Source organism: Glandiceps talaboti, chromosome 12 (genome assembly GCF_964340395.1).
Source record: "Glandiceps talaboti chromosome 12, keGlaTala1.1, whole genome shotgun sequence".
NCBI classification, from domain to species: Eukaryota; Metazoa; Hemichordata; class Enteropneusta; family Spengelidae; genus Glandiceps; species Glandiceps talaboti.
The window spans coordinates 23,300,569-23,325,007 of record NC_135560.1 but is presented as its reverse complement, the minus strand read 5'-3'; the positions used below and the strand labels follow the sequence as shown (position 1 = coordinate 23,325,007).

The window sequence follows — 24,439 nt, the reverse complement described above, 5'->3', positions numbered from 1 at the left end:
TGCCGTTGAACATTTCCTGTAATTATCAACGACTGAACGCTATCCTGTGTGATTACCTTCATTGATTGATATTTCCTATCATCGAACGCTTTCCTGATTACCTAATTCTACAGTTGCTGTATACAATATGTGTGTGTCATCAGATTGCCGAACGAGCCGTTGCCATTACCAGCTGTTGAAACCCTACAACTAGTAATCATCATATAGAGTTGTGTGGAATACTTTAAAGCTGGGTATCCTTTATTAAGCAATAGACACTTTGTGAACATTTATAGTAACTTTGTAACTGTAATAACTTTGTACTAGCATTGTAAGAACTTTTGTAGAATATTTTTGTATATATCTTTTACTGTAATATTTCCAGAGAGCCTTACTTATTGAACTTTGTAAATACTTTACGACTAAAAGCCCCACGATCATGCACTAGTCAATGTTTATACACAGTCCCTTTCTAAATATAATTATAGTGATACCTGTATTGTTTGAACTGAGTACATACAGCTTACATCTACAACACTTATATCGATGATATATTAGAAATCAGTTAACACAATTCTCACATGACAATTATAGTTTGATAATAGTTCAATTATTGGCAAAGTTTTAGCAGCGTGTGATTCAGAACGTTGCAGTTTTCTTTGCATTAAGTTTGGTTTGGTTTTATATATAAAGAATCGCTTACAACATTGAGCCAAGCAGCTAGCAGCTTTCGTAAGCCTCGATCTCGGTTTTAGAACATGTAAACTTTGTCTGTTCACATAATATATTAACGTAAAGAATGACGTCATGATCACTGAATCATCCGGATATCGTTTTAGGTGGGAGTTGTGTCTGTGGCTAAAAGATACATTTTCCACCTATGTGACAGGCGACGAGTAACTGATATTCACTTGATAGACTGGTTTGAAAGCTGTGTATAACAAAAGGGAATGGTTCACTCTGTCAAGTGTATTTAATTTTTAGCTCCGCTGTCAGCGAAAGCTGAAAGCGTAGCTTTAGGTATAGGTGGGTATTGAGGTATAGAGAGTAGAGTGAATCATAGGTGTCCGTCAAACTTTTATATTTTTACTATCTATTCCGAAAGTGACAGTCGGAATTCTTCGATATTTGGTGTGCATGTTCCCTGGGGGGAGGCTATTCAGATTTGTTCATGCCAAGTTGATCTGTGCCATTTTCAATTTTTTATGATTTTTTTTCATAAAATGTCATTTTCATCAACTCCTTGAAAACCTCTTATTAGATTGCTTTGATATCTGGCGTGTTGATGCGCAGGGGGTAGCTTACTCAGATTTGTTAATTTAAAGTCAGCACATCCTCATTTTTATTTTTTATGATTTTTTTTTTGTAATTTGAAAAAAAAATGAATATGTTAATGAGCATAAAGACCGACGCCATATTGGAAATCAGTCGACGAGACTTTAAGTAAACTGCCACTTTTCAAAAGACACTATTGACGTCAAACAAGCAATGTAATATGTGCTATAGTCATAATTCTACGCATTTGGCGCCCAAATGACAAGCGTTTGTTCGAAACAGGGTTGTAAACTTCAAATCCAATTCTGCACCCTTCTACATAATCAGCCAGTCCGCAATATCCTCATTTGCATACTCTATCCTGATTCGACCAGAAGCTGAAGGTGACCTCATTCGACCGAGCGATTTTCCACAGCAAGTATCTTGAGTATCAACACAGGACGTTCTTGGTACTCACTAAAATCACACTTCAGACCCACTATAAAAGTGTGATGTTTTCAGATAACATGTAACTTGTGGTTAATTCTATATTGTCGTGCAATTTGGAATGACAGTGAACCAGAATTCAGACAACTTGCGTAAGGAAGGGCATGCCAGGCATGTGGTTGAAGTTTAAATATGGCCGACAGTTCACATGTAAAGTTAAACGACATGAACGTGTCTTGCCTTTCCAAAATGCAAATATTTGGCAAGTAAAAATAATTAAAATAATTACAACTTTAATTTGGCTTCAGACTTTGCATTATGTTTTGCGTATCTTTCCCCGTTTTACATGTAAATCCGAAAAGGTTCTCTCTCATCATGTCATCAGGGTCAGTGATCATACCGCGCGGGGTAGTCCTCGGGTGCACGAGTCTATATAGTCCTGCTTCCATGACGGTGCACGAGTCTGTATTACTGACTTGACTCTAAACACCGGAGGGGGAGGGACAATTGTCAGAATCGAGTCCCGAATTCCTCCGTATGCAAGCAGGACTAGAGTCTATATTACTGACTTGACTCTAGTATCTAAACACCGAAGGGGGAGGGACAATTGTCAGAATCGAGTCCCGAATTCCTCCGTATGCAAGCAGGACTACGCGCGGGGCTGCTTTGAGTACGAGCGAAGTGAGGCATGTTAAGGTATTTTGTTGAGAATTATAAATATTGCGAAATGTCAAGTACAAGGTTTAAATACAATGGAATGATGAAAAAAATGGCAGAGTCTGCTGACAGGCGCCGGTCACAAGAAACACTGTGAATTAAAATATCAGACGATGTACATGTATGTATTAATCGCCGACAATCCACCCGTATGCACGAGGGACTAACCCGGAAGCAAGTCGTTGTCAGCCATACGTTACAGTGGTAACATCGTCCGAGAAATCGCTGCGTTCAGAGTGTCATTATTCACAGAATTGTTGTTTTCGAGTGAAAACCCGTCTTGATGAATTGTATAACTCTAACAAATGAAGACATGTCAAGTTATATTTTGAAAGTTGTATCGCTAGTTTGAGACGATTTTCTCACGTACTATAGTACTATCGAGGCTTACTTGGAAGGTAGTAGGACCTTCCAGTTCATCGGGAAGTTTAGCCAGTCCGATAATTCTTTCTGGTTTAGTTTACAACACTTTTGATCACGCAGATTTTGTTGTTGTGATGAAAAGAAATAAAAAAAAGATCATTTCAACCATTTCGTTGTGTTTTCTTTGTGAAAGGTAACCGAACATGAACGAGTGTTACCACTGTAACGTATGGCTGAGAATGTCTCTCTTCCGGGTACTTGAGATTGTCGCCGTACGGAAACTAAGATGGCGATTAATACATTTCTTCCCTATATATCTACCACAACTAGTACAAGTTGAATGTTGTTGACTTTGTAAATTTGTTAGAAAATTGAAATTCAAATTGCCTCAAAATTATTTTAGATCCCTAGTTTATTTCATTCATCATTAAAATTTTCCAGGGTTACAGCTGTAAGACACTGGAATTATTTATAGCCAACCTCAAAATCCTCTTTTTTTCTTTTTCTTGTGTGCATTTCCCAGTCATTTTTTTCTGAGATTTTGTGCAATTTTTCATAACAGTAGATTTTTGTTATAAAATGGTGACTATGGTATAAAAGTACAATACATTACCAACTTCTGTGTAAAATGTGTTTTATAGTGAGACATATGAAACCACTAACCACTTTATTGCATCGCTAAAACAAAACTGCATAGTTTATTTATTTATTTATTGATTACACGTAACAAAACCCTGGGGATTTGTTAAAGGTACAAATAAAATAAAATTGGGAAAAAAAAAATCATAATAATAGCACTTATAGGCTTTTCAAAAGTAACATTACACATCATAATAAAGACTACAAAACAAAACAAAACAACAACAATAACTATTCAACGAGTTGAAACATAATATTAATGAAAAAAATAATAATGAAGGGTAATTAGACATTTCAAATTATATATTATGAGTATTTTGTAGGTGGTGCTCCCTTTTTATTAGCACAACTGAACTTGTTCAGTAGTGCTATAGGGATCGCCCGGCGTCTGTCTGTCTGTGTGTGTGTGTGTGTGGATGTGTGTGTGTGTGTGTGTGTGTGTGTGTAAACAACTTAAAGTCAAAAACCGCTGAACCGATTGCCACGATATTTGGTGGGTCCATTACTTTGGGTGTCTAGTTGGGAAATTGTTCAAATCAAAATGATCGCATCACAGGTGTGTGATTTGGGTCAAAAAATGTGATTTTTGGTCAAAAAACTTAAACTCAGAAACTACTGGGCAGATTGGTGCGAAATTTGGTGGGAACATTCTTAAGGGGGTGTAAAGTAAGATTTGTTCATGACGGGATGATTCCATCAGTGATATGCAAATTAGGGCTAAAAATGTGTCTTTTTGGTTAAAAATCTATAATTCTAAAACTATCAATCAATCAATCAATACATTTATAGAGCGCCAATATCCAATACGAAGTAGAGTTCAGCGGCGCTTTACAGTTAGTTATCGAACACTTTTGCAAACAAGTGTGTTTTGAGATGTTTCCTGAAGGCATTGACTGTGGGTGTCTGTCGAAGCTCCAGTTGTAATTTGTTCCAAAGACGTGGTGCAGCACATGAGAAAGCTCGACCCCCAAATGATGCAAGTCTGTACTTGGGTTCCAGTAATAGGCATTTTTCCGACGACCGAAGTGTGCGGACATTAGGTTTCTGACAGATAATGTCTGATAGGTAGGAAGGTGAAAGTCCATGCAATGTCTTGTAGGTGGTGAGGAGAATTTTATATTCTATTCTGTATTGTACCGGCAACCAATGTAGTTTCTTTAGTGTTGGTGTTATGTGGTCCCGTTTCTTTGTCCGTGTGATAATCCTGGCAGCTGTGTTCTGTGCGTGTTGTAGTGGTTTGATATGATCATATGGCAGTCCGTACAAAAGAGCATTACCATAATCGAGTTTGGATGAGAGTAGGGCTTGAACTAGTTGTTGACAAGAACTTTGACTGAGAAATTGACGAATGTGACTGATTTTGCGAAGGTGAAAGTAGATTGAGCGGCAAGTTGCAGATATATGTTTTCTATAGGTGTGATTGCAATCAAAGATGACTCCTATATTCCTGGCTGAATCAGTTAATTGGATGCTACTCGAGCCAATCGAGATTTGGTTGATTGGGCATGGTAGACGACTGAACTTTGATCTAATAAGCAGCACTTCTGTTTTCTCATCGTTTAGTTTTAATTTATTTCGGGTCATCCAGGATTTTATGTCATCTACAGCTGATTCCATGTTGGCGATCGACGGTGAGATGTCTGATGGTAGAAATGATAAATACAATTGATTGTCATCTGCATAAAGGTGGAAATTCAAGTTATGTTGACGAATTAGCTGTCCAAGAGGTGAGATGTATATGCAGAAAAGTAAAGGACCGAGCACTGAGCCTTGTGGTACACCGGATTCAAGTATTTGTGATATTGACGAGACGCCATTAATAGTAACGCTTTGATGTCTATTTGTTAGGTAGCATGACAGCCAACGTAGAGGTATACCTGTAATGCCAAGGTTTGATAATCTTGATAGTAGAATATGATGATCGATAGTGTCGAAGGCTGCGGATAGGTCTAGGAGTACTAGGAGAACATGTTTTCCGGCGTCAAGGGATAAACAGATGTCATCATTGACTTTAAGTAGTGCGGTTTCTGTGCTATGGAATTTTCTGTAGGCAGATTGCAGGGGTTCTAGAAGTGAATGGTGAGACAGGTAAGAGTTCAGTTGTTCGGCGACGACCTTTTCCAAAACTTTTGAAAGAAATGGTAGGTTCGAGACTGGCCGATAATTCTTCAGATCGTTGTAATCGAGTGATGGCTTTTTTAATAATGGAGTGACGACTGCATATTTGAACGAATTTGGGACTATGCCCTGCTTCAGCGACGAATTGATGATGTTGGTGAGATTCTGTACAAGTTTGTGTAGACATTGCTTGAGTAACGAGGTCGGAATAGGGTCAAGGCAGCAGGATTTAGATGGCGATTTGGAGATGATGCTGTACACATGATCAACACTGGCAGCTTGAAATTGGTCAAATGTTGAATTGGTTGTTATAACTGGGTCCGTGTTAGGAAGGTCTGCATGTGTTAAGTTTGTACGTATATTCTTGATTTTGCTTATAAAATAACGACTGAATTGTTCGGCAAGGTCTTGGAGAGAGTTGTGAGTGGGTAGATTATTCTGAGGTGAAGTGCCTGAAAGTAAGGTAAAGATCCTGAATAATGATCTTTGGTCATTATCATTTTCTTCTATCAGCTTTGTGTAATAAAGTCTCTTTGATTTCCTGATAAGATTACTGCATTTCCTGCATTCTTCTTTGAACATTTGATGATGGATTTCGAGTTTTGTCCTGCGCCATCTCTTTTTGGCTTGTCTTCTCAATTTCTTTGCGTCGTTGATTTCGGAGGAGTACCATTTTGTGTCTGGACGAACTGTGATGACACGCTTTTTGAGGGGAGCATGTTTTTGAAGAAGATTTGTAAGATGACTATTGAGTTCTGAAATGTCTGTATGTAGATCATCAGGTAGTATATTGGTATTGAGTTTTGGTATAGAGTCCATATCTTTGATGAAATCTTCGATTGGGATAGACGCTATTTTCCTGTATGATAGTTGACGCTTGATATTAGATGGTTTCTTGAAAACTAGTTGTGTGTGCGCTGGGTAATGATCAGATAGCAGTAGGATATCAACTATTGCTGACTTGATGTTTCTTTCGGAGTTGGATAGGATGATGTCAAGCGTGTGACCTTTGACATGAGTTGGGTCGTTTATCCATTGGGTAAGGCCATAATCATTGGTTAGATTTTTAAATTTTTGCGCGTTCGAATCATCTGGATCATTGAAGTGAAAGTTAAAGTCTCCTGTAATGTATAAGTGACCGGTATATGTTGCATAATTCTCAAGTATAGAACCGAATTCAGTGATAAACTGTGAAACTGTGACTTTGTTCTTTGTACTTGGAGGTGGACGATATACAACGATGATCTTTAGAGGAAACCCTTCATGCTGAAATGTCGCCTCTGTGGCTTCAAACGATTGTACATTCTGAATTGGTTTCCAGGACTTCAGTCGTAGCGATGATTTGTATATGATGGCCACACCGCCACCTTTTGATTCTGTACGGGGTGTGTGTTTGAAAGAATAACCATTCGGGGTTAACTCGGTGATAATGTGTTCATCACCTTTGTCTCGTAGCCAAGTTTCTGTTAAAGCCAAAACATCAATGTCCTTTTCTATGATATAATCTTCAACATCGGGAGCTTTATTACGAATTGACCGTACATTCCATGTAGTGAGAAGCAGCTGACATTGTTGGTAAATAGATCCTGACGGTGACAAGTTGTCTTTCGCAACGAGTGGTATTTGAATTAAGTTATTAAACTACTGAGCAGATTGGGCTGAAATTTAATGGGAATGTATCTAGGGATGTATGGACGAAGAAATATTAAGCATACCATGATTCCATGAGTGATATGCAAATTAGGTGTAAAAATTTTCATTTTTAGTCAAAAACTTATATCTCAAAAAGTACTTGGTCAATTAGTCTGAAACTTGGCAAGATGTTTCTGAAACTGTTATTCTGCAGATTTTCTTAAAAACATTTTGACAAAATTAGCCCTAGCAACCATGACCACACCCTTTAGCAACAACCAAATGACAGTATATTTTGGTCAAATAACAACATCATCTGGTAAGCAAGTGAGTAAACATTCAAAAAATGTATGCAAATACCCTAGCAACCATGACCACGCCCATAGCAACAGCCAAACGGTGGTGTATTTCACAAAGATAACAATAGGGTTTAATAGATAATTGAATAAACATCCAAAAAATGTATGTAAATTTGCATAGCAACAAGACCACGCCCATAACAACAGCCAAATAATCACGTATATTGCAAAGATAACAACAGGAATAGAAAGACAGATGAATAAACATTCAAAAAATGTATGCAAATACCCTAGTAACCATGACCACGCCCATAGCAACAGCCAAACGGTGGTGTATTTCACAAAGATAACAACAGGGTTTAATAGACAATTGAATAAACATTCAAAAAATGTATGTAAATTTTCCTAGCAACAAGACCACGCCCATAGCAACAGCCAAATGATCACGTATATTGCAAAGACAATATCAGGAATTCATACACAAGTGAACAAAAACATACACAAATGTATGCAAATATATCTAACAACATGACCACGCCCATAGCAACAGCCAAATGATAGCATTTATCGTAAAGATAGCAACATGGTTGGATAGGCAACTGGATAGTTATTCAGCAAATAAACACCTATTGTTAGCATAGACTAGCATATGGATAAACATTTTTAAAAACTACAGTTGTGCTACAAGTTTGATATATTTTCCAAGTGCGATAATTAGAGTTTTGTTGCTCATTATTTCTTTAAATTGTTGTTCTAGTGAAGAGCTGAAGACCTGAACTACTTCTACATGTCACCAAAATAAAAAATTAAATTAAAAAAAAAACAGCGGAGCTATTCTGACCGATAGGTCGCTTGTTTTTTCATTCAAATGTTCTTTTGTAAGATATTATTATTAGGACCTTAACAGCTTTGTAAAATATCCCGAGACGTTGTTACATGTACAATTGTGGAATAAATCTCTAACAATAACGTTTGTCAAACCTGCAATATCAGAATTCGTTTGGAATATTCACCAATTTTGAAATTTAGTATAACTTTTATCTTATCATTACATTACTTTGTATAATTTGTGAATAATTAATCTGAATTGTACTGCATTTTATAAATCCTGGAGTCCACCCCCTTCGCTCTGACATCAACAAATACTCAAATAAGATAACCTATATCTAACCTCTGAATGCTAAGTATTGTGTTCTCACATCGATTTATCATTATTGACAAACTATTTATCAAAACTTGGTTCGGCTGTTATTTTCACACGTCGTACACGTAGACCCAAATGGTTCGATTGGCTGTGTACTCGAATGAATCCAGATACATGTTAATTTGCACGTCCGCCGGACTTAACACACCTTAACTATGACATGTACAGAACATTTACCTTTCTGTTGATTTGTGGAACAAAGTGTACCACTGTGTGAAGTGTAAATGCTGTTACATTGAAACTCCACAGTCACTCTGGTTTGGTAGTAACAACAACTATAGTAATATTGTTACTTTTCATCACCACAACTCAACTTACTAACCTAGGTAGATCTAGCTACATTTTCTTTGTAGAAAATGCTATCATCTTTAAATGTAAGCAGTTCTAGGAAAGTTAGTAACATTTTAACAGACGACGTGTTCAAGTGGCATGAGTTTAACTGTAATACCATTCGAGGTCTCAACATTTTATCTAAAGTGTATTTGAAAGAGCGACTGTCAATTATCGTAATACGAACCAGGTCGGGACTCTTCCAAATTGCCTATACATTACAAGAAACCTTGATTGTACACATTCTTATTTTTATTCATTTATTGACCATTCTCTGAAGAGTAATATTCACAAATGCAAACATGATGTGACATTTATGGATTCTCTGCAATGACTGTGTTAATCCATGAATAATAGTTGGGAACACGCGTGTATACACGTGGTTTGTTTACCGTAGCACACATCTCTGTACCCCAACTGACAAGACCAAATATGTCATATCCACCATCGTCATTCAGACACATTAAGGGACCACCATTGTCACCCTGGAAAGTGAAAAAGAATTTAATTTTATTGAGGGAAGACTTTTGGAAGGAAGATTGCACATAGAAATGCATGGGATGTGTGTGCAAGTATCCTACAGAAATACATGGGGGTATAATCATGTGTGCAAATATCCTACATAGATAGAAATACATTGGAGTGTGCAAGTATCCTACAGATATACATGGGGTGTAATCATGTGTGCAAGTATCCTACAGATATACATGGGGGTATAATCATGTGTGCAAATATCCTACAGATATACATGGGGGTATAATCATGTGTGCAAATATCCTACAGATATACATGGGGGTATAATCATGTGTGCAAATATCCTACATAGATAGAAATACATTGGAGTGTGCAAATATCCTACATAGATAGATATACATGGGGGTGTAATCATGTGTGCAAGTATCCTACAGATATACATGGGGGTATAATCATGTGTGCAAATATCCTACATAGATAGAAATACATTGGAGTGTGCAAATATCCTACATAGATAGATATACATGGGGGTATAATCATGTGTGCAAGTATCCTACAGATATACATGGGGTATAATCATGTGTGCAAATATCCTACATAGATAGAAATACATTGGAGTGTGCAAATATCCTACATAGATAGATATACATGGGGGTATAATCATGTGTGCAAATATCCTACATAGATAGAAATACATGTGGGTGTAATCATGTGTGCAAATATCCTACATAGATAGAAATACATGGGGGTATAATCATGTGTGCAAATATCCTACATAGATAGAAATACATGTGGGTGTAATCATGTGTGCAAATATCCTACATAGATAGAAATACATGGGGGTGTAATCATGTGTGCAAATATCCTACATAGATAGATATACATGGGGGTATAATCATGTGTGCAAATATCCTACATAGATAGAAATACATGTGGGTGTAATCATGTGTGCAAATATCCTACATAGATAGAAATACATGGGGGTATAATCATGTGTGCAAATATCCTACATAGATAGAAATACATGTGGGTGTAATCATGTGTGCAAATATCCTACATAGATAGAAATACATGGGGGTGTAATCATGTGTGCAAATATCCTACATAGATAGATATACATGGGGGTATAATCATGTGTGCAAATATCCTACATAGATAGAAATACATGTGGGTGTAATCATGTGTGCAAATATCCTACATAGATAGAAATACATGGGGGTGTAATCATGTGTGCAAATATCCTACATAGATAGAAATACATGGGGGTATAATCATGTGTGCAAATATCCTACGTAGATAGATATACATGGGGGTGTAATCATGTGTGCAAATATCCTACATAGATAGAGATATACATTGGAGTGTGCAAATATCCTACATAGATAGATATACATGGGATGTAATCATGTGTGCAAATATCCTACATAAATAGAAATACATTGCAGTGTGCAAATATCCTACATAGATAGATATACATGGGGGTGTAATCATGTGTGCAAATATCCTACATAGATAGATATACATGGGGGTGTAATCATGTGTGCAAATATCCTACATAGATAGAACTATCTGGGATGTGATCATACGTGTACAAATATCCTACTAGATAGAAATACATGTGTACATGAGTTTAGTAATTAAGGCGCATGGTATCAACTTTTGGAAATAACCTGAGAACTATCTTAGATTAGACATATACAAGACATGACATAGATTGGTTGGGTTGAATTGACAGAAAAGATTAGATAATATTAATTAAAACCAAAAATATACACTCATTTCGCAAAAAAATTACACATTGCTTAGAACAAATTCCTGTTCAGGTAAAATGAAAAGTACCAGATATGCAAATCCAAATAATTAATATGCATGACCTTAATTAGTTTTATCATAGACAGTGGATAGAATAGTCATGACGTTGTGATCAAGTCACAACTGCTGTATTTCAACTTTATTTAATGATTACCTTCTCACATGTCCGCATATGTAACAATGGTGATGATAATTCGAAAAAACAGTGTAAATAATGTTTGCTAGACAAAACTAAAAGGCACTTACAAAGCAAGAATCTTTATAACCCTCTGCATATCCAGCACAAACCATATTTTCTGTTATCCGATGAAAGTACCAGCCAGACTGATTACAGACATCGTTTGCTATGACGTCAACATCCACCTGGTTTAAAACCAACTCGTTGCCAGTGTCTGTTAAATACATATTCGTTACACATGTAAATTATGCACACCAATGTAAAAATCAACCAATCCATACCTCTGTAAAGAACCCAAGTGTTTCTATACACTAAAGTGAACTGACAGAATGTATGCATGGCCATAACACACAGCATGACACAACTTACACAAATACACACATTAAACACATAATACTTAAAACAGATGGCTTGAAGAACTTCACATTTTTCCTATGGATTGCACCCTGCTGTGTGCTGTGGTTAAATATATGGATTGCACCCTGCTGTATGCTGTGATTAAATATATGGATTGCACCCCGCTGTGTGCTGTGGTTAAATATATGGATTGCACCCTGCTGTGTGCTGTGGTTAAATATATGGATTGCACCCCGCTGTGTGCTGTGGTTAGTCCCCGCGGACGAAGTCCGGAACGGGGACTTATGGATTGGGTTTCGTGCGTCCGTCCGTCCGTCCACATCCGTTTCTTGGAGATGCCTGTACCGATTTTTTTCAAACTTGGTACAGGGGCAACATGCTATGGCATACATATGCACGTCAATTTGTTTTATGATACGATCCAATATGGCCGCCTAGCAGCCATTTTGTTTGCGAATTTTCCCTGTCTAAAGCCATAACTCAGACATGCTCACACAGATCTCATTCAGAGTTGGTATTAGGACAGTGTTCTATGGCATATATGTGCATATTCATTGTTGTCATGATACGATCCAATATGGCCGCCTGGCAGCCATTTTGTTTGCAAATTTTCCATGTCCAAAGCCATAACTCAGACATGCTTGAACAGATCTCATTCGAAGTTGGTATTAGGACAGTGTTCTATGACATACATGTGCATATCCATTTTCGTCATGATACGATCCAATATGGCTGCCTGGCAGCCATTTTGTTTGTGAATTTTCCATGTCCAAAGCCATAACTCAGACATGCTTGAACAGATCTCATTCAGAGTTGGTATTAGGACAGTGTTCTATGACATACATTTGCATATCCATTTTCATATTGATATGATCCCCCATACCCGACCAATCCTTTATTGTTGTAGGCATGTTCCATGTCCGACAAGCAGACACAACATATCTAAGTCTGTTTGATTTAGGTTCACAAGTGTTGTTGCGTGATCAGAGTAGTGCTAATTCCTTAAAACCCAATCATAGCGGGGACTATGTCATTCTCAATGGTTTGTTAAATATATGGATTGCACCCTGCTGTATGCTGTGGTTAAATATATGGATTGCACCCTGCTGTGTGCTGTGGTTAAATATATGGATTGCACCCCGCTGTGTGCTAAGGTTAAATATATGGATTGCACCCTGCTGTGTGCTGTGGTTAAATATATGGATTGCACCCTGCTGTGTGCTGTGGTTAAATATATGGATTGCACCCTGCTGTGTGCTGTGGTTAAATATATGGATTGCACCCTGCTGTATGCTGTGGTTAAATATATGGATTGCACCAGGCTGTGTGCTGTGGTTAAATATATGGATTGCACCCTGCTGTGTGCTGTGGTTAAATATATGGATTGCACCCCGCTGTGTGCTAAGGTTAAATATATGGATTGCACCCCGCTGTATGCTGTGGTTACATATATGGATTGCACCCTGCTGTGTGTTGTGGTTAAATATATGGATTGCACCCTGCTGTGTGCTAAGGATAAATATATGGATTGCACCCTGCTGTGTGCTGTGGTTAAATATATGGATTGCACCCTGCTGTGTGCTGTGGTTAAATATATGGATTGCACCCTGCTGTGTGCTGTGGTTAAATATATGGATTGCACCCTGCTGTGTGCTGCCACTGTGGTTAAATGTATGGATTGCACCCTGTTGTGTGCTGTTGTTAAATATATGGATTGCACCCCGCTGTGTGCTGTGGTTAAATATATGGATTGCACCCTGCTGTGTGCTGTGGTTAAATATATGGATTGCACCCTGCTGTGTGCTGTGGTTAAGTATATGGATTGCACCCTGCTGTATGCTGTGGTTAAATATATGGATTGCACCCTGCTGTGTGCTGTGGTTAAATATATGGATTGCACCCCGCTGTGTGCTGTGGTTAAATATATGGATTGCACCCCGCTGTGTGCTAAGGTTAAATATATGGATTGCACCCCGCTCTGTGCTAAGGTTAAATATATGGATTGCACCCTGCTGTGTGCTGTGGTTAAATATATGGATTGCACCCTGCTGTGTGCTGTGGTTAAATATATGGATTGCACCCTGTTGTGTGCTGTGGTTAAATATATGGATTGCACCCTGCTGTGTGCTGTGGTTAAATATATGGATTGCACCCTGCTGTGTGCTGTGGTTAAATATATGGATTGCACCCTGTTGTGTGCTGTGGTTAAATATATGGATTGCACCCTGCTGTGTGCTAAGGATAAATATATGGATTGCACCCTGCTGTGTGCTGTGGTTAAATATATGGATTGCACCCTGCTGTGTGCTGTGGTTAAATATATGGATTTCACCCTGCTGTGTGCTGTGGTTAAATATATGGATTGCACCCTGCTGTGTGCTGTGGTTAAATATATGGATTGCACCCTGCTGTGTGCTGTGGTTAAATATATGGATTGCACCCCGCTGTGTGCTAAGGTTAAATACTTAGTATATGGATTGCACCCCGCTGTGTGCTAAGGTTAAATATATGGATTGCACCCTGCTGTGTGCTGTGGTTAAATATATGGATTGCACCCCGCTGTGTGCTAAGGTTAAATATATGGATTGCACCCCGCTGTGTGCTAAGGTTAAATATATTGATTGCACCCTGCTGTGTGCTGTGGTTAAATATATGGATTGCACCCTGCTGTGTGCTGTGGTTAAACATATGGATTGTACCCTGCTGTGTGCTGCCACTGTGGTTAAATAAATGGATTGTACCCCGTTGTGTGCTGTGGTTAAATATATGGATTGCACCCCGCTGTATGCTGTAGTTAAATATATGGATTGCACCCTGCTGTGTGCTGTGGTTAAATATATGGATTGCACCCTGCTGTGTGCTGTGGTTAAATATATGGATTGCACCCCGCTGTTTGCTGTGGTTAAATATATGGATTGCACCCTGTTGTGTGCTGTGGTTAAATATATGGATTGCACCCCGCTGCGTGCTGTGGTTAAATATATGGATTGCACCCCGCTGTGTGCTGTGGTTAAATATATGGATTGCACCCTGTTGTGTGCTGTGGTTAAATATATGGATTGCACCCTGCTGTGTGCTGTGGTTAAATATATGGATTGCACCTTGCTGTGTGCTGTGGTTAAATATATGGATTGCACCCTGCTGTGTGCTGTGGTTAAATATATGGATTGCACCCCGCTGTGTGCCGTGGTTAAATATATGGATTGCACCCCGCTGTGTGCTGTGGTTAAATATATGGATTGCACCCCGCTGTGTGCCGTGGTTAAATATATGGATTGCACCCTGCTGTGTGCTGTGGTTAAATATATGGATTGCACCCTGCTGTGTGCTGTGGTTAAATATATGGATTGCACCCCGCTGTGTGCTGTGGTTAAATATATGGATTGCACCCTGCTGTGTGCTGTGGTTAAATATATGGATTGCACCCTGCTGTGTGCTGCCACTGTGGTTAAATGTATGGATTGCACCCTGTTGTGTGCTGTGGTTAAATATATGGATTGCACCCCGCTGTGTGCTGTGGTTAAATATATGGATTGCACCCTGCTGTGTGCTGTGGTTAAATATATGGATTGCACCCTGTTGTGTGCTGTGGTTAAGTATATGGATTGCACCCTGCTGTATGCTGTGGTTAAATATATGGATTGCACCCTGCTGTGTGCTGTGGTTAAATATATGGATTGCACCCCGCTATGTGCTGTGGTTAAATATATGGATTGCACCCCGCTGTGTGCTAAGGTTAAATATATGGATTGCACCCCGCTCTGTGCTAAGGTTAAATATATGGATTGCACCCTGCTGTGTGCTGTGGTTAAATATATGGATTGCACCCTGCTGTGTGCTGTGGTTAAATATATGGATTGCACCCTGTTGTGTGCTATGGTTAAATATATGGATTGCACCCTGCTGTGTGCTGTGGTTAAATATATGGATTGCACCCTGCTGTGTGCTGTGGTTAAATATATGGATTGCACCCTGTTGTGTGCTGTGGTTAAATATATGGATTGCACCCTGCTGTGTGCTAAGGATAAATATATGGATTGCACCCTGCTGTGTGCTGTGGTTAAATATATGGATTGCACCCTGCTGTGTGCTGTGGTTAAATATATGGATTTCACTCTGCTGTGTGCTGTGGTTAAATATATGGATTGCACCCTGCTGTGTGCTGTGGTTAAATATATGGATTGCACTCTGCTGTGTGCTGTGGTTAAATATATGGATTGCACCCCGCTGTGTGCTAAGGTTAAATATATGGATTGCACCCCGCTGTGTGCTAAGGTTAAATATATGGATTGCACCCCGCTGTGTGCTAAGGTTAAATATATGGATTGCACCCTGCTGTGTGCTGTGGTTAAATAAAAGGATTGCACCCTGCTGTGTGCTGTGGTTAAACATATGGATTGTACCCTGCTGGGTGCTGCCACTGTGGTTAAATATATGGATTGTACCCCGTTGTGTGCTGTGGTTAAATATATGGATTGCACCCCGCTGTATGCTGTAGTTAAATATATGGATTGCACCCTGCTGTGTGCTGTGGTTAAATATATGGATTGCACCCCGCTGTTTGCTGTGGTTAAATATATGGATTGCACCCTGTTGTGTGCTGTGGTTAAATATATGGATTGCACCCCGCTGCGTGCTGTGGTTAAATATATGGATTGCACCCCGCTGTGTGCTGTGGTTAAATATATGGATTGCACCCTGTTGTGTGCTGTGGTTAAATATATGGATTGCACCTTGCTGTGTGCTGTGGTTAAATATATGGATTGCACCCTGCTGTGTGCTGTGGTTAAATATATGGATTGCACCCTGCTGTGTGCTGTGGTTAAATATATGGATTGCACCCCGCTGTGTGCCGTGGTTAAATATATGGATTGCACCCCGCTGTGTGCTAAGGTTAAATATATGGATTGCACCCCGCTGTGTGCCGTGGTTAAATATATGGATTGCACCCTGCTGTGTGCTGTGGTTAAATATATGGATTGCACCCTGCTGTGTGCTGTGGTTAAGTATATGGATTGCACCCTGCTGTGTGCTGTGGTTAAATATATGGATGCACCCCGCTGTGTGCTGTGGTTTAATATATGGATTGCACCCTGCTGTGTGCTGTGGTTAAATATATGGATTGCACCCTGCTGTGTGCTGTGGTTAAGTATATGGATTGCACCCTGCTGTGTGCTGTGGTTAAATATATGGATTGCACCCCGCTGTGTGCTGTGGTTAAATATATGGATTGCACCCTGCTGTGTGCTGTGGTTAAATATATGGATTGCACCCTGCTGTGTGCTGTGGTTAAATATATGGATTGCACCCCGCTGTGTGCTGTGGTTAAATATATGGATTGCACCCTGCTGTGTGCTGTGGTTAAATATATGGATTGCACCCTGCTGTGTGCTGTAGTTAAATATATGGATTGCACCCCGCTGTGTGCTGTGGTTAAATATATGGATTGCACCCCGCTGTATGCTGTGGTTTAATATATGGATTGCACCCCACTGTGTGCTGTGGTTAAATATATGGATTGCACCCTGCTGTATGCTGTGGTTAAATATATGGATTGCACCCTGCTGTATGCTGTGGTTTAATATATGGATTGCACCCTGCTGTGTGCTGTGGTTAAATATATGGATTGCACCCTGCTGTGTGCTGTGGTTTAATATATGGATTGCACCTTGCTGTGTGCTGTGGTTAAATATATGAATTGCACCCTGCTGTGTGCTGTGGTTTAATATATGGATTGCACCCTGCTGTATGCTGTGGTTAAATATATGGATTGCACCCTGCTGTGTGCTGTGGTTTAATATATGGATTGCACCCTGCTGTGTGCTGTGGTTAAATATATGGATTGCACCCCGCTGTGTGCTGTGGTTAAATATATGGATTGCACCCTGCTGTGTGCTGTGGTTAAATATATGGATTGCACCCTGCTGTGTGCTGTGTGCTGTGGTTAAATATATGGATTGCACCCTGCTGTGTGCTGTGGTTAAATATATGGATTGCACCCTGCTGTGTGCTGTGTACTGTGGTTAAATATATGGATTGCACCCTGCTGTGTGCTGTGGTTAAATATATGGATTGCACCCCGCTGTGTGCTGTGGTTAAATATATGGATTGCACCCCGCTGTATGCTGTGGTTAAATATATGGATTGCACCCTGCTGTGTGATGTGGTTTAATATATGGATTGCACCCCGCTGTGTGCTGTGGTTAAATATATGGATTGCACCCTGCTGTGTGCTGTGGTTTAATATATGGATTGCACCCTGCTGTGTGCTGTGGTTAAATATATGGATTGCACCCTGCTGTGGGCTGTGGTTTAATATATGGATTGCACCTTGCTTTGTGCTGTGGTTAAATATATGGATTGCACCCTGCTGTGTGCTGTGGTTTAATATATGGATTGCACCCTGCTGTATGCTGTGGTTAAATATATGGATTGCACCCTGCTGTGTGCTGTGGTTTAATATGGATTGCACCCTGCTGTGTGCTGTGGTTAAATATATGGATTGCACCCCGCTGTGTGCTGTGGTTAAATATATGGATTGCACCCCGCTGTGTGCTGTGGTTAAATATATGGATTGCATCCCGCTGTGTGCTGTGGTTAAATATATGGATTGCACCCTGCTGTATGCTGTGGTTAAATATATGGATTGCACCCCGCTGTGTGCTGTGGTTAAATATATGGATTGCACCCTGCTGTATGCTGTGGTTAAATATATGGATTGCACCCTGCTGTGTGCTGTGGTTGAATATATGGATTGCACCCTGCTGTGTGCTGTGGTTAAATATATGGATTGCACCCTGCTGTGTGCTGTGGTTAAATATATGGATTGCACCCCGCTGTGTGCCGTGGCTAAATATATGGATTGCACCCTGCTGTGTGCTGTGGTTAAATATATGGATTGCACCCTGCTGTGTGCTGTGGTTAAATATATGGATTGCACCCTGCTGTGTGCTGTGGTTAAATATATGGATTGCACCCTGCTGTGTGCTGTGGTTAAATATATGGATTGCAACCCGCTGTGTGCTGTGGTTAAATATATGGATTGCACCCCGCTGTGTGCTGTGTGCTGTGTACATGTGATGAGAAGATTTTCCGACACCTTCATAACCAGCTTTAATTGTCTTATCACTGATAAAACAATGCTCTAATCAATCAGTCAGTTCTAATCAACAGTGTAAATAGTTGTAAGTTCGACTGTTAAACCTCTAATCAATAGTGTAAATAGCTGTACATTCGACTGTTAAAGATCTAATCAACAGTGTAAATAGCTGTAAGTTCGACAGTTAAAGATCTAATCAACAGTGTAAATAGCTGTAAATTCGACTGTTAAAGATCTAATCAACAGTGCAAATAGTTGTAATTTTGACTGTTAAAGATCTAATCAACAGTGTAAAAAGCTGTAAATTCGACTGTTAAAGATCTAACCAACAGTGTAAATAGCTGTAAATTCAACTGTTAAAGATCTAATCAACAGTGTATATAGCTGTAAATTTGACTATTAAAGATCTAATCAACAGTGTAAATACTTGTAAGTTCGACAGTTAAAGATCTATTCAACAGTGTGAATAGCTGTAAGTTCGACAGTTAAAGATCTAATTAACATTGTAAATAGCTGTAAATTCGACTGTTAAAGATCTAATCACCAATGTAAATAGCTGTAAATTCGACAGTTAAAGATATAATCAACAGTGTAAATAACTGTAAATTCGACTGTTAAAGATATAATCAACAATGTAAATAGTTGTAAATTCGACTGTTAAAGATATAATCAACAGTGTAAATAGTTGTAAATTCGACTGTTAAAGATATAATCAACAGTGTAAATAGTTGTAAATTCGACTGTTAAAGATCTAACAAACAGTGTAAATAGTTATAAGTTCGACTGTTAAAGATCTAATCAACAGTGCAAATAGTTGTAAGTTCGACAGTAAAGATCTAATTAACAGTTAAAGATCTAATCAACATTGGAAATAGCTGTAAATTCGACTGTTAAAGATCTAACAACAGTGTAAATAGCTGTAAATTCGACTGTTAAACCTCTAATCCACAGTGTAAATAGCTGTAAATTCGACTGTTAAAGATCCAATCAACAGTGTAAATAGCTGTAAATTCGACTGTTAAAGATCTAATCAACAGTGTATATATTTGTAAATTTGACTGTTAAAGATCTAATCAACAGTGTAAATAGTTGTAAGTTCGACTGTTAAAGATCTAATTAGCAGTGTAAATAGCTATAAATTCGACTGTTAAACATCTAATTAACATTGCAAATAGCTGTAATTTCGACAGTTAAAGATCTAATCAACAGTGTATATAGTTGTAGGTTCGACTGTTAAAGGTCTAATCAACATTGCAAATAGCTGTAATTTCGACTGTTAAAGGTCTAATCAACATTGCAAATAGCTGTATTTTCGACTGTTAAACCTCTAATCCACAGTGTATATAGTTGTAGGTTCGACTGTTAAAGGTCTAATCAACATTGTAAATAGGTGTAATTTCGACTGTTAAACCTCTAATCCACAGTGTATATAGTTGTAGGTTCGACTGTTAAAGGTCTAATCAACAGTGTAAATACTTGTAAGTTCGACAGTTAAAGATCTATTCAACAGTGTAAATAGCTGTAATTTCGACTGTTAAAGGTCTAATCAACAGTGTAAATAGCTGTAAATTCGACTGTTAAACCTCTAATTAACAGTGCAAATAGCTGTAATTTCGATTGTTAAAGGTCTAATCAGTGTAAATAGCTGTAGTTTTCGACTGTTAAAGGTCTAATCAACAGTGTAAATAGCTGTAATTTCGACTGTTAAAGGTCTAATTAACATTGCAAATAGCTGTAATTTCGACAGTTAAAGATCTAATCAACAGTGTAAATAGTTGTAAGTTCGACTGTTAAAGATCTAATTAACAGTAAATAGCTATAAATTCGACTGTTAAACATCTAATTAACATTGCAAATAGCTGTAATTTCGACAGTTAAAGATCTAATCAACAGTGTATATAGTTGTAGGTTCGACTGTTAAAGGTCTAATCAACATTGCAAATAGCTGTAATTTCGACTGTTAAAGGTCTAATCAACATTGCAAATAGCTGTATTTTCGACTGTTAAACCTCTAATCCACAGTGTATATAGTTGTAGGTTCGACTGTTAAAGGTCTAATCAACATTGTAAATAGCTGTAATTTCGACTGTTAAACCTCTAATCCACAGTGTATATAGTTGTAGGTTCGACTGTTAAAGATCTAATCAACAGTGTAAATACTTGTAAGTTCGACAGTTAAAGATCTATTCAACAGTGTAAATAGCTGTAATTTCGACTGTTAAAGGTTTAATCAACAGTGTAAATAGCTGTAATTTCGACTGTTAAACGTCTAATTAACAGTGCAAATAGCTGTAATTTCGACTGTTAAAGGTCTAATCAACAGTGTAAATAGCTGTAGTTTCGACTGTTAAAGGTCTAATCAACAGTGTAAATAGCTGTAATTTCGACTGTTAAAGGTCTAATCAACAGTGTATATAGTTGTAGTTTCGACTGTTAAAGGTCTAATTAACATTGCAAATAGCTGTAATTTCGACAGTTAAAGATCTAATCAACAGTGTATATAGTTGTAGGTTCGACTGTTAAAGGTCTAATCAACATTGCAAATAGCTGTAATTTTGACTGTTAAAGGTCTAATCAACAGTGTAAATAGCTGCAATTTCGACAGTTAAAGATCTAATCTACAGTGTAAATAGTTGTAGGTTCGACTGTTAAAGGTCTAAACAACATTGCAAATAGCTGTAAATTCGACTGTTAAAGGTCTAATCAACAGTGTATATAGTTGTAGGTTCGACTGTTAAAGGTCTAATCAACAGTGTATATAGTTGTAGGTTCGACTGTTAAAGGTCTAATCAACAGTGTATATAGTTGTAGGTTCGACTGTTAAAGGTCTAATCAACAGTGTAAATAGTTGTAGGTTCGACTGTTAAACCTCTAATCTACAGTGTATATACTTGTAAGTTCGACAGTTAAAGGTCTAATCAACATTGTAAATAGCTGTAAATTCGACTGTTAAAGGTCTAATCAACAGTGTATATAGTTGTAGGTTCGACTGTTAAACCTCTAATCAACAGTGTAAATAGTTGTAGGTTCGACTGTTAAAGTTCTATTCAACAGTGTAAATAGCTGTAAATTCGACTGTTAAAGATCTAATCAACAGTGTAAATACTTGTAAGTTCGACAGTTAAAGATCTATTCAACAGTGTAAATAGCTGTAATTTCGACTGTTAAACCTCTAATCAACAGTGCAAATAGCTGTAATTTCGACTGTTAAAGGTCTAATCAACAGTGTAAATAGCTGTAGTTTCGACTGTTAAAGATCTAATCAACAGTGTAAATAGCTGTAATTTCGACTGTTAAAGGTCTAATCAACAGTGTAAATAGCTGTAATTTCGACTGCTAAACCTCTAATCAACAGTGGAAATAGCTGTAATTTCGACTGTTAAAGATCTAATCAACAGTGTAAATAGCTGTAATTTCGACTGTTAAAGTGAACGATAAGGAATGATTTCTGGCAATCATGAAAAGCAAACTCTTGATCGATGCATAGTTTTGAACTTACTTTGAGTGTCACCCCAACCAACAACGGCACACTTTGTACCGTCAAGATAATGTCTACTTGTATAGCAGCCTATTGCCACGTGGTCGTTTTGTTCTACTTCCTTGTCCAGTTTGAGCAAAGCAATGTCGTTGTTCAAGGTCAAACCACTGTACTCCGGATGATCAAAGATCTCTTCTACAGTCATAACTTGCTCTAAGGAGTCTTGTATATCTCGATTATGAGTACCAACATGGACGACAATGCCATCACGACTGTAAAGGATTCAATCAATCAATCAATCGATCGATCAATCAATCAATCAATCAATCAATCAATCAATCAATCAATCAATCAATCAATCAATCAATCAATCAATCAATCAATCAATCAATCAAATAACCAACCAACCAACCAACCAACCAACCAACCAACCAACCAACCAACCAATCAACCAACCAATCAACCAATCAATCAATCAATCAATCAATCAATCAATCAATTAATCAATCAACTTGAACAAAACAGTCTGTATATCTGCGTGCCTGCTTATCTATCCATCCACCCGTCAATCTATTAATCTATTACTTCAACGAATCCACTTACTATGCTGGTGGTCCTGTTGTACAATGAGCTGCAGTAATTACCCACTTTGGAGCGATGAGACTAGCACCACAGATATGTTTATTGAGGATTCCTTTTAGTTGTGCTGTCCATGGCCAACTATGTGGTACAGCTTCTACACCTCCAACAATGTCAATTCCATTGCTGGAAGGTGCCACCGGTGGAATGGTGGACACACCACACTCTGTTATTATTGAGAAATGTACTTTGTAATAACAAATCGTGGATGTTAATTTGTCCAGGCCGAATCTCACTACAAAGCTGGTGCATCAAGTCACCTACCCAACCCCCCTAGAACTCGAAGCTATAGTGAACGATACAACACCAATAAGATCATATTAACCGAAGTCACTGCCGTGAATTCGCTATGAAAATCAGAATGGTAACCAGTTGAATGTCAGTTTCTGCCAATCATAGGCTTTTCATTATTTCTTTTCTAGACTTTGAAGCGCTTTATCGTTGAATAAATGAAACACAATACATACTTAAAGGTTGGTTACTTGATAGAATTAACTTCATGCATACGCCACGTTGAGAGAGAGAGAGAGAGAGAGAGAGAGAGAGAGAGAGAGAGAGAGAGAGAGAGAGAGAGAGAGAGAGAGAGAGACAGAGACAGAGAGAGAGACAGAGAGAGACAGAGACAGAGACAGAGAGAGAGACGGAGACAGAGAGGGAGGGAGACAGACAAAGACAGACAGACAGACACAGAAAGAGACAGCGAGACAGTGAAAGAGACAGACAGACAGACAGACATAGTCAGAGAATGACAGACAGAGCGTGACTGTATGCATGTACGTATAAATTATGTGTGCATGTGGGTGTGCGTATGTAACAAGAATTTCAGAACTATCCCTACCTTGCGCCGCTGTGGCTGTAACAAGAGGGACAAAAACAAAGATTGTTTAGTTCACACTATATTGTATAAATATTATCAAGTGACAGAACATTTTAAATGAATCTTGATGAGTGGTTTACTTTAAATAACGTAGTTTGACATTACAAATAGATTCGTATCCCGTTTAGTGAGTCAACTGACAAAGTTTTAGTGTAATTATGTGATGTGTTGACTTCCATGGTTATGTACGGAAATCACAACAATATAGCCATGTAGAGCTTTGTGTCTAGATTTTAGTTAAAACTGAATAATCAAAACTACGCCAGAAATTAAAGAAAAAACAACCAACGACTTACCGGCAATAGCAGCTAACAATAGAACGATCCACATATCGATGATTCTTCTGGTTCAGGTTGAGATGCAACAAGTAAGCTAAATAGGTGGACCTCATCATTTTATACTCGACAGATAACTACAAAATGTATGAGAATCGACAGATGTTACTTTTCTGATTATCTCTGTATACAAATTTACACAAATATTTCATGATTTGGATAAAGGTGCCATTACTTTTCACAATTCAATAGCAGTTACAATGCATGT

General features: G+C 38.3%; 1 protein-coding gene across 1 annotated transcript; it reads right to left on the bottom strand.

Annotated features, from left to right (window-relative positions):
- Positions 1–4,233: 4,233 nt before the first annotated feature.
- LOC144443141 (uncharacterized) lies at positions 4,234–24,226 on the bottom strand. The gene is made up of 7 exons (XM_078132509.1): positions 24,193–24,226; positions 23,858–23,872; positions 22,984–23,185; positions 22,402–22,652; positions 11,515–11,660; positions 9,375–9,467; positions 4,234–7,158 (listed from the first exon to the last, which is right to left on the bottom strand). The coding sequence occupies exons 1-7, from the start codon at positions 24,224–24,226 to the stop codon at positions 4,234–4,236; spliced, it is 3,666 nt and encodes a 1,221-aa protein (XP_077988635.1).
- Positions 24,227–24,439: the final 213 nt, after the last annotated feature.

Excerpts from the sequence above, each read along its gene's own strand:
- LOC144443141 (XM_078132509.1), bottom strand. The coding sequence starts at position 24,226 with ATGTGGATCGTTCTATTGTTAGCTGCTATTGCCG. Across the intron at positions 22,653-22,983 it reads ACAACAGGACCACCAGCATA|TCGTGATGGCATTGTCGTCC; the intron begins GTAAGTGGATTC and ends AATCCTTTACAG. Across the intron at positions 7,159-9,374 it reads GTACAGAGATGTGTGCTACG|TTTAATAACTTAATTCAAAT; the intron begins GTAAACAAACCA and ends TCTGCTCAGTAG.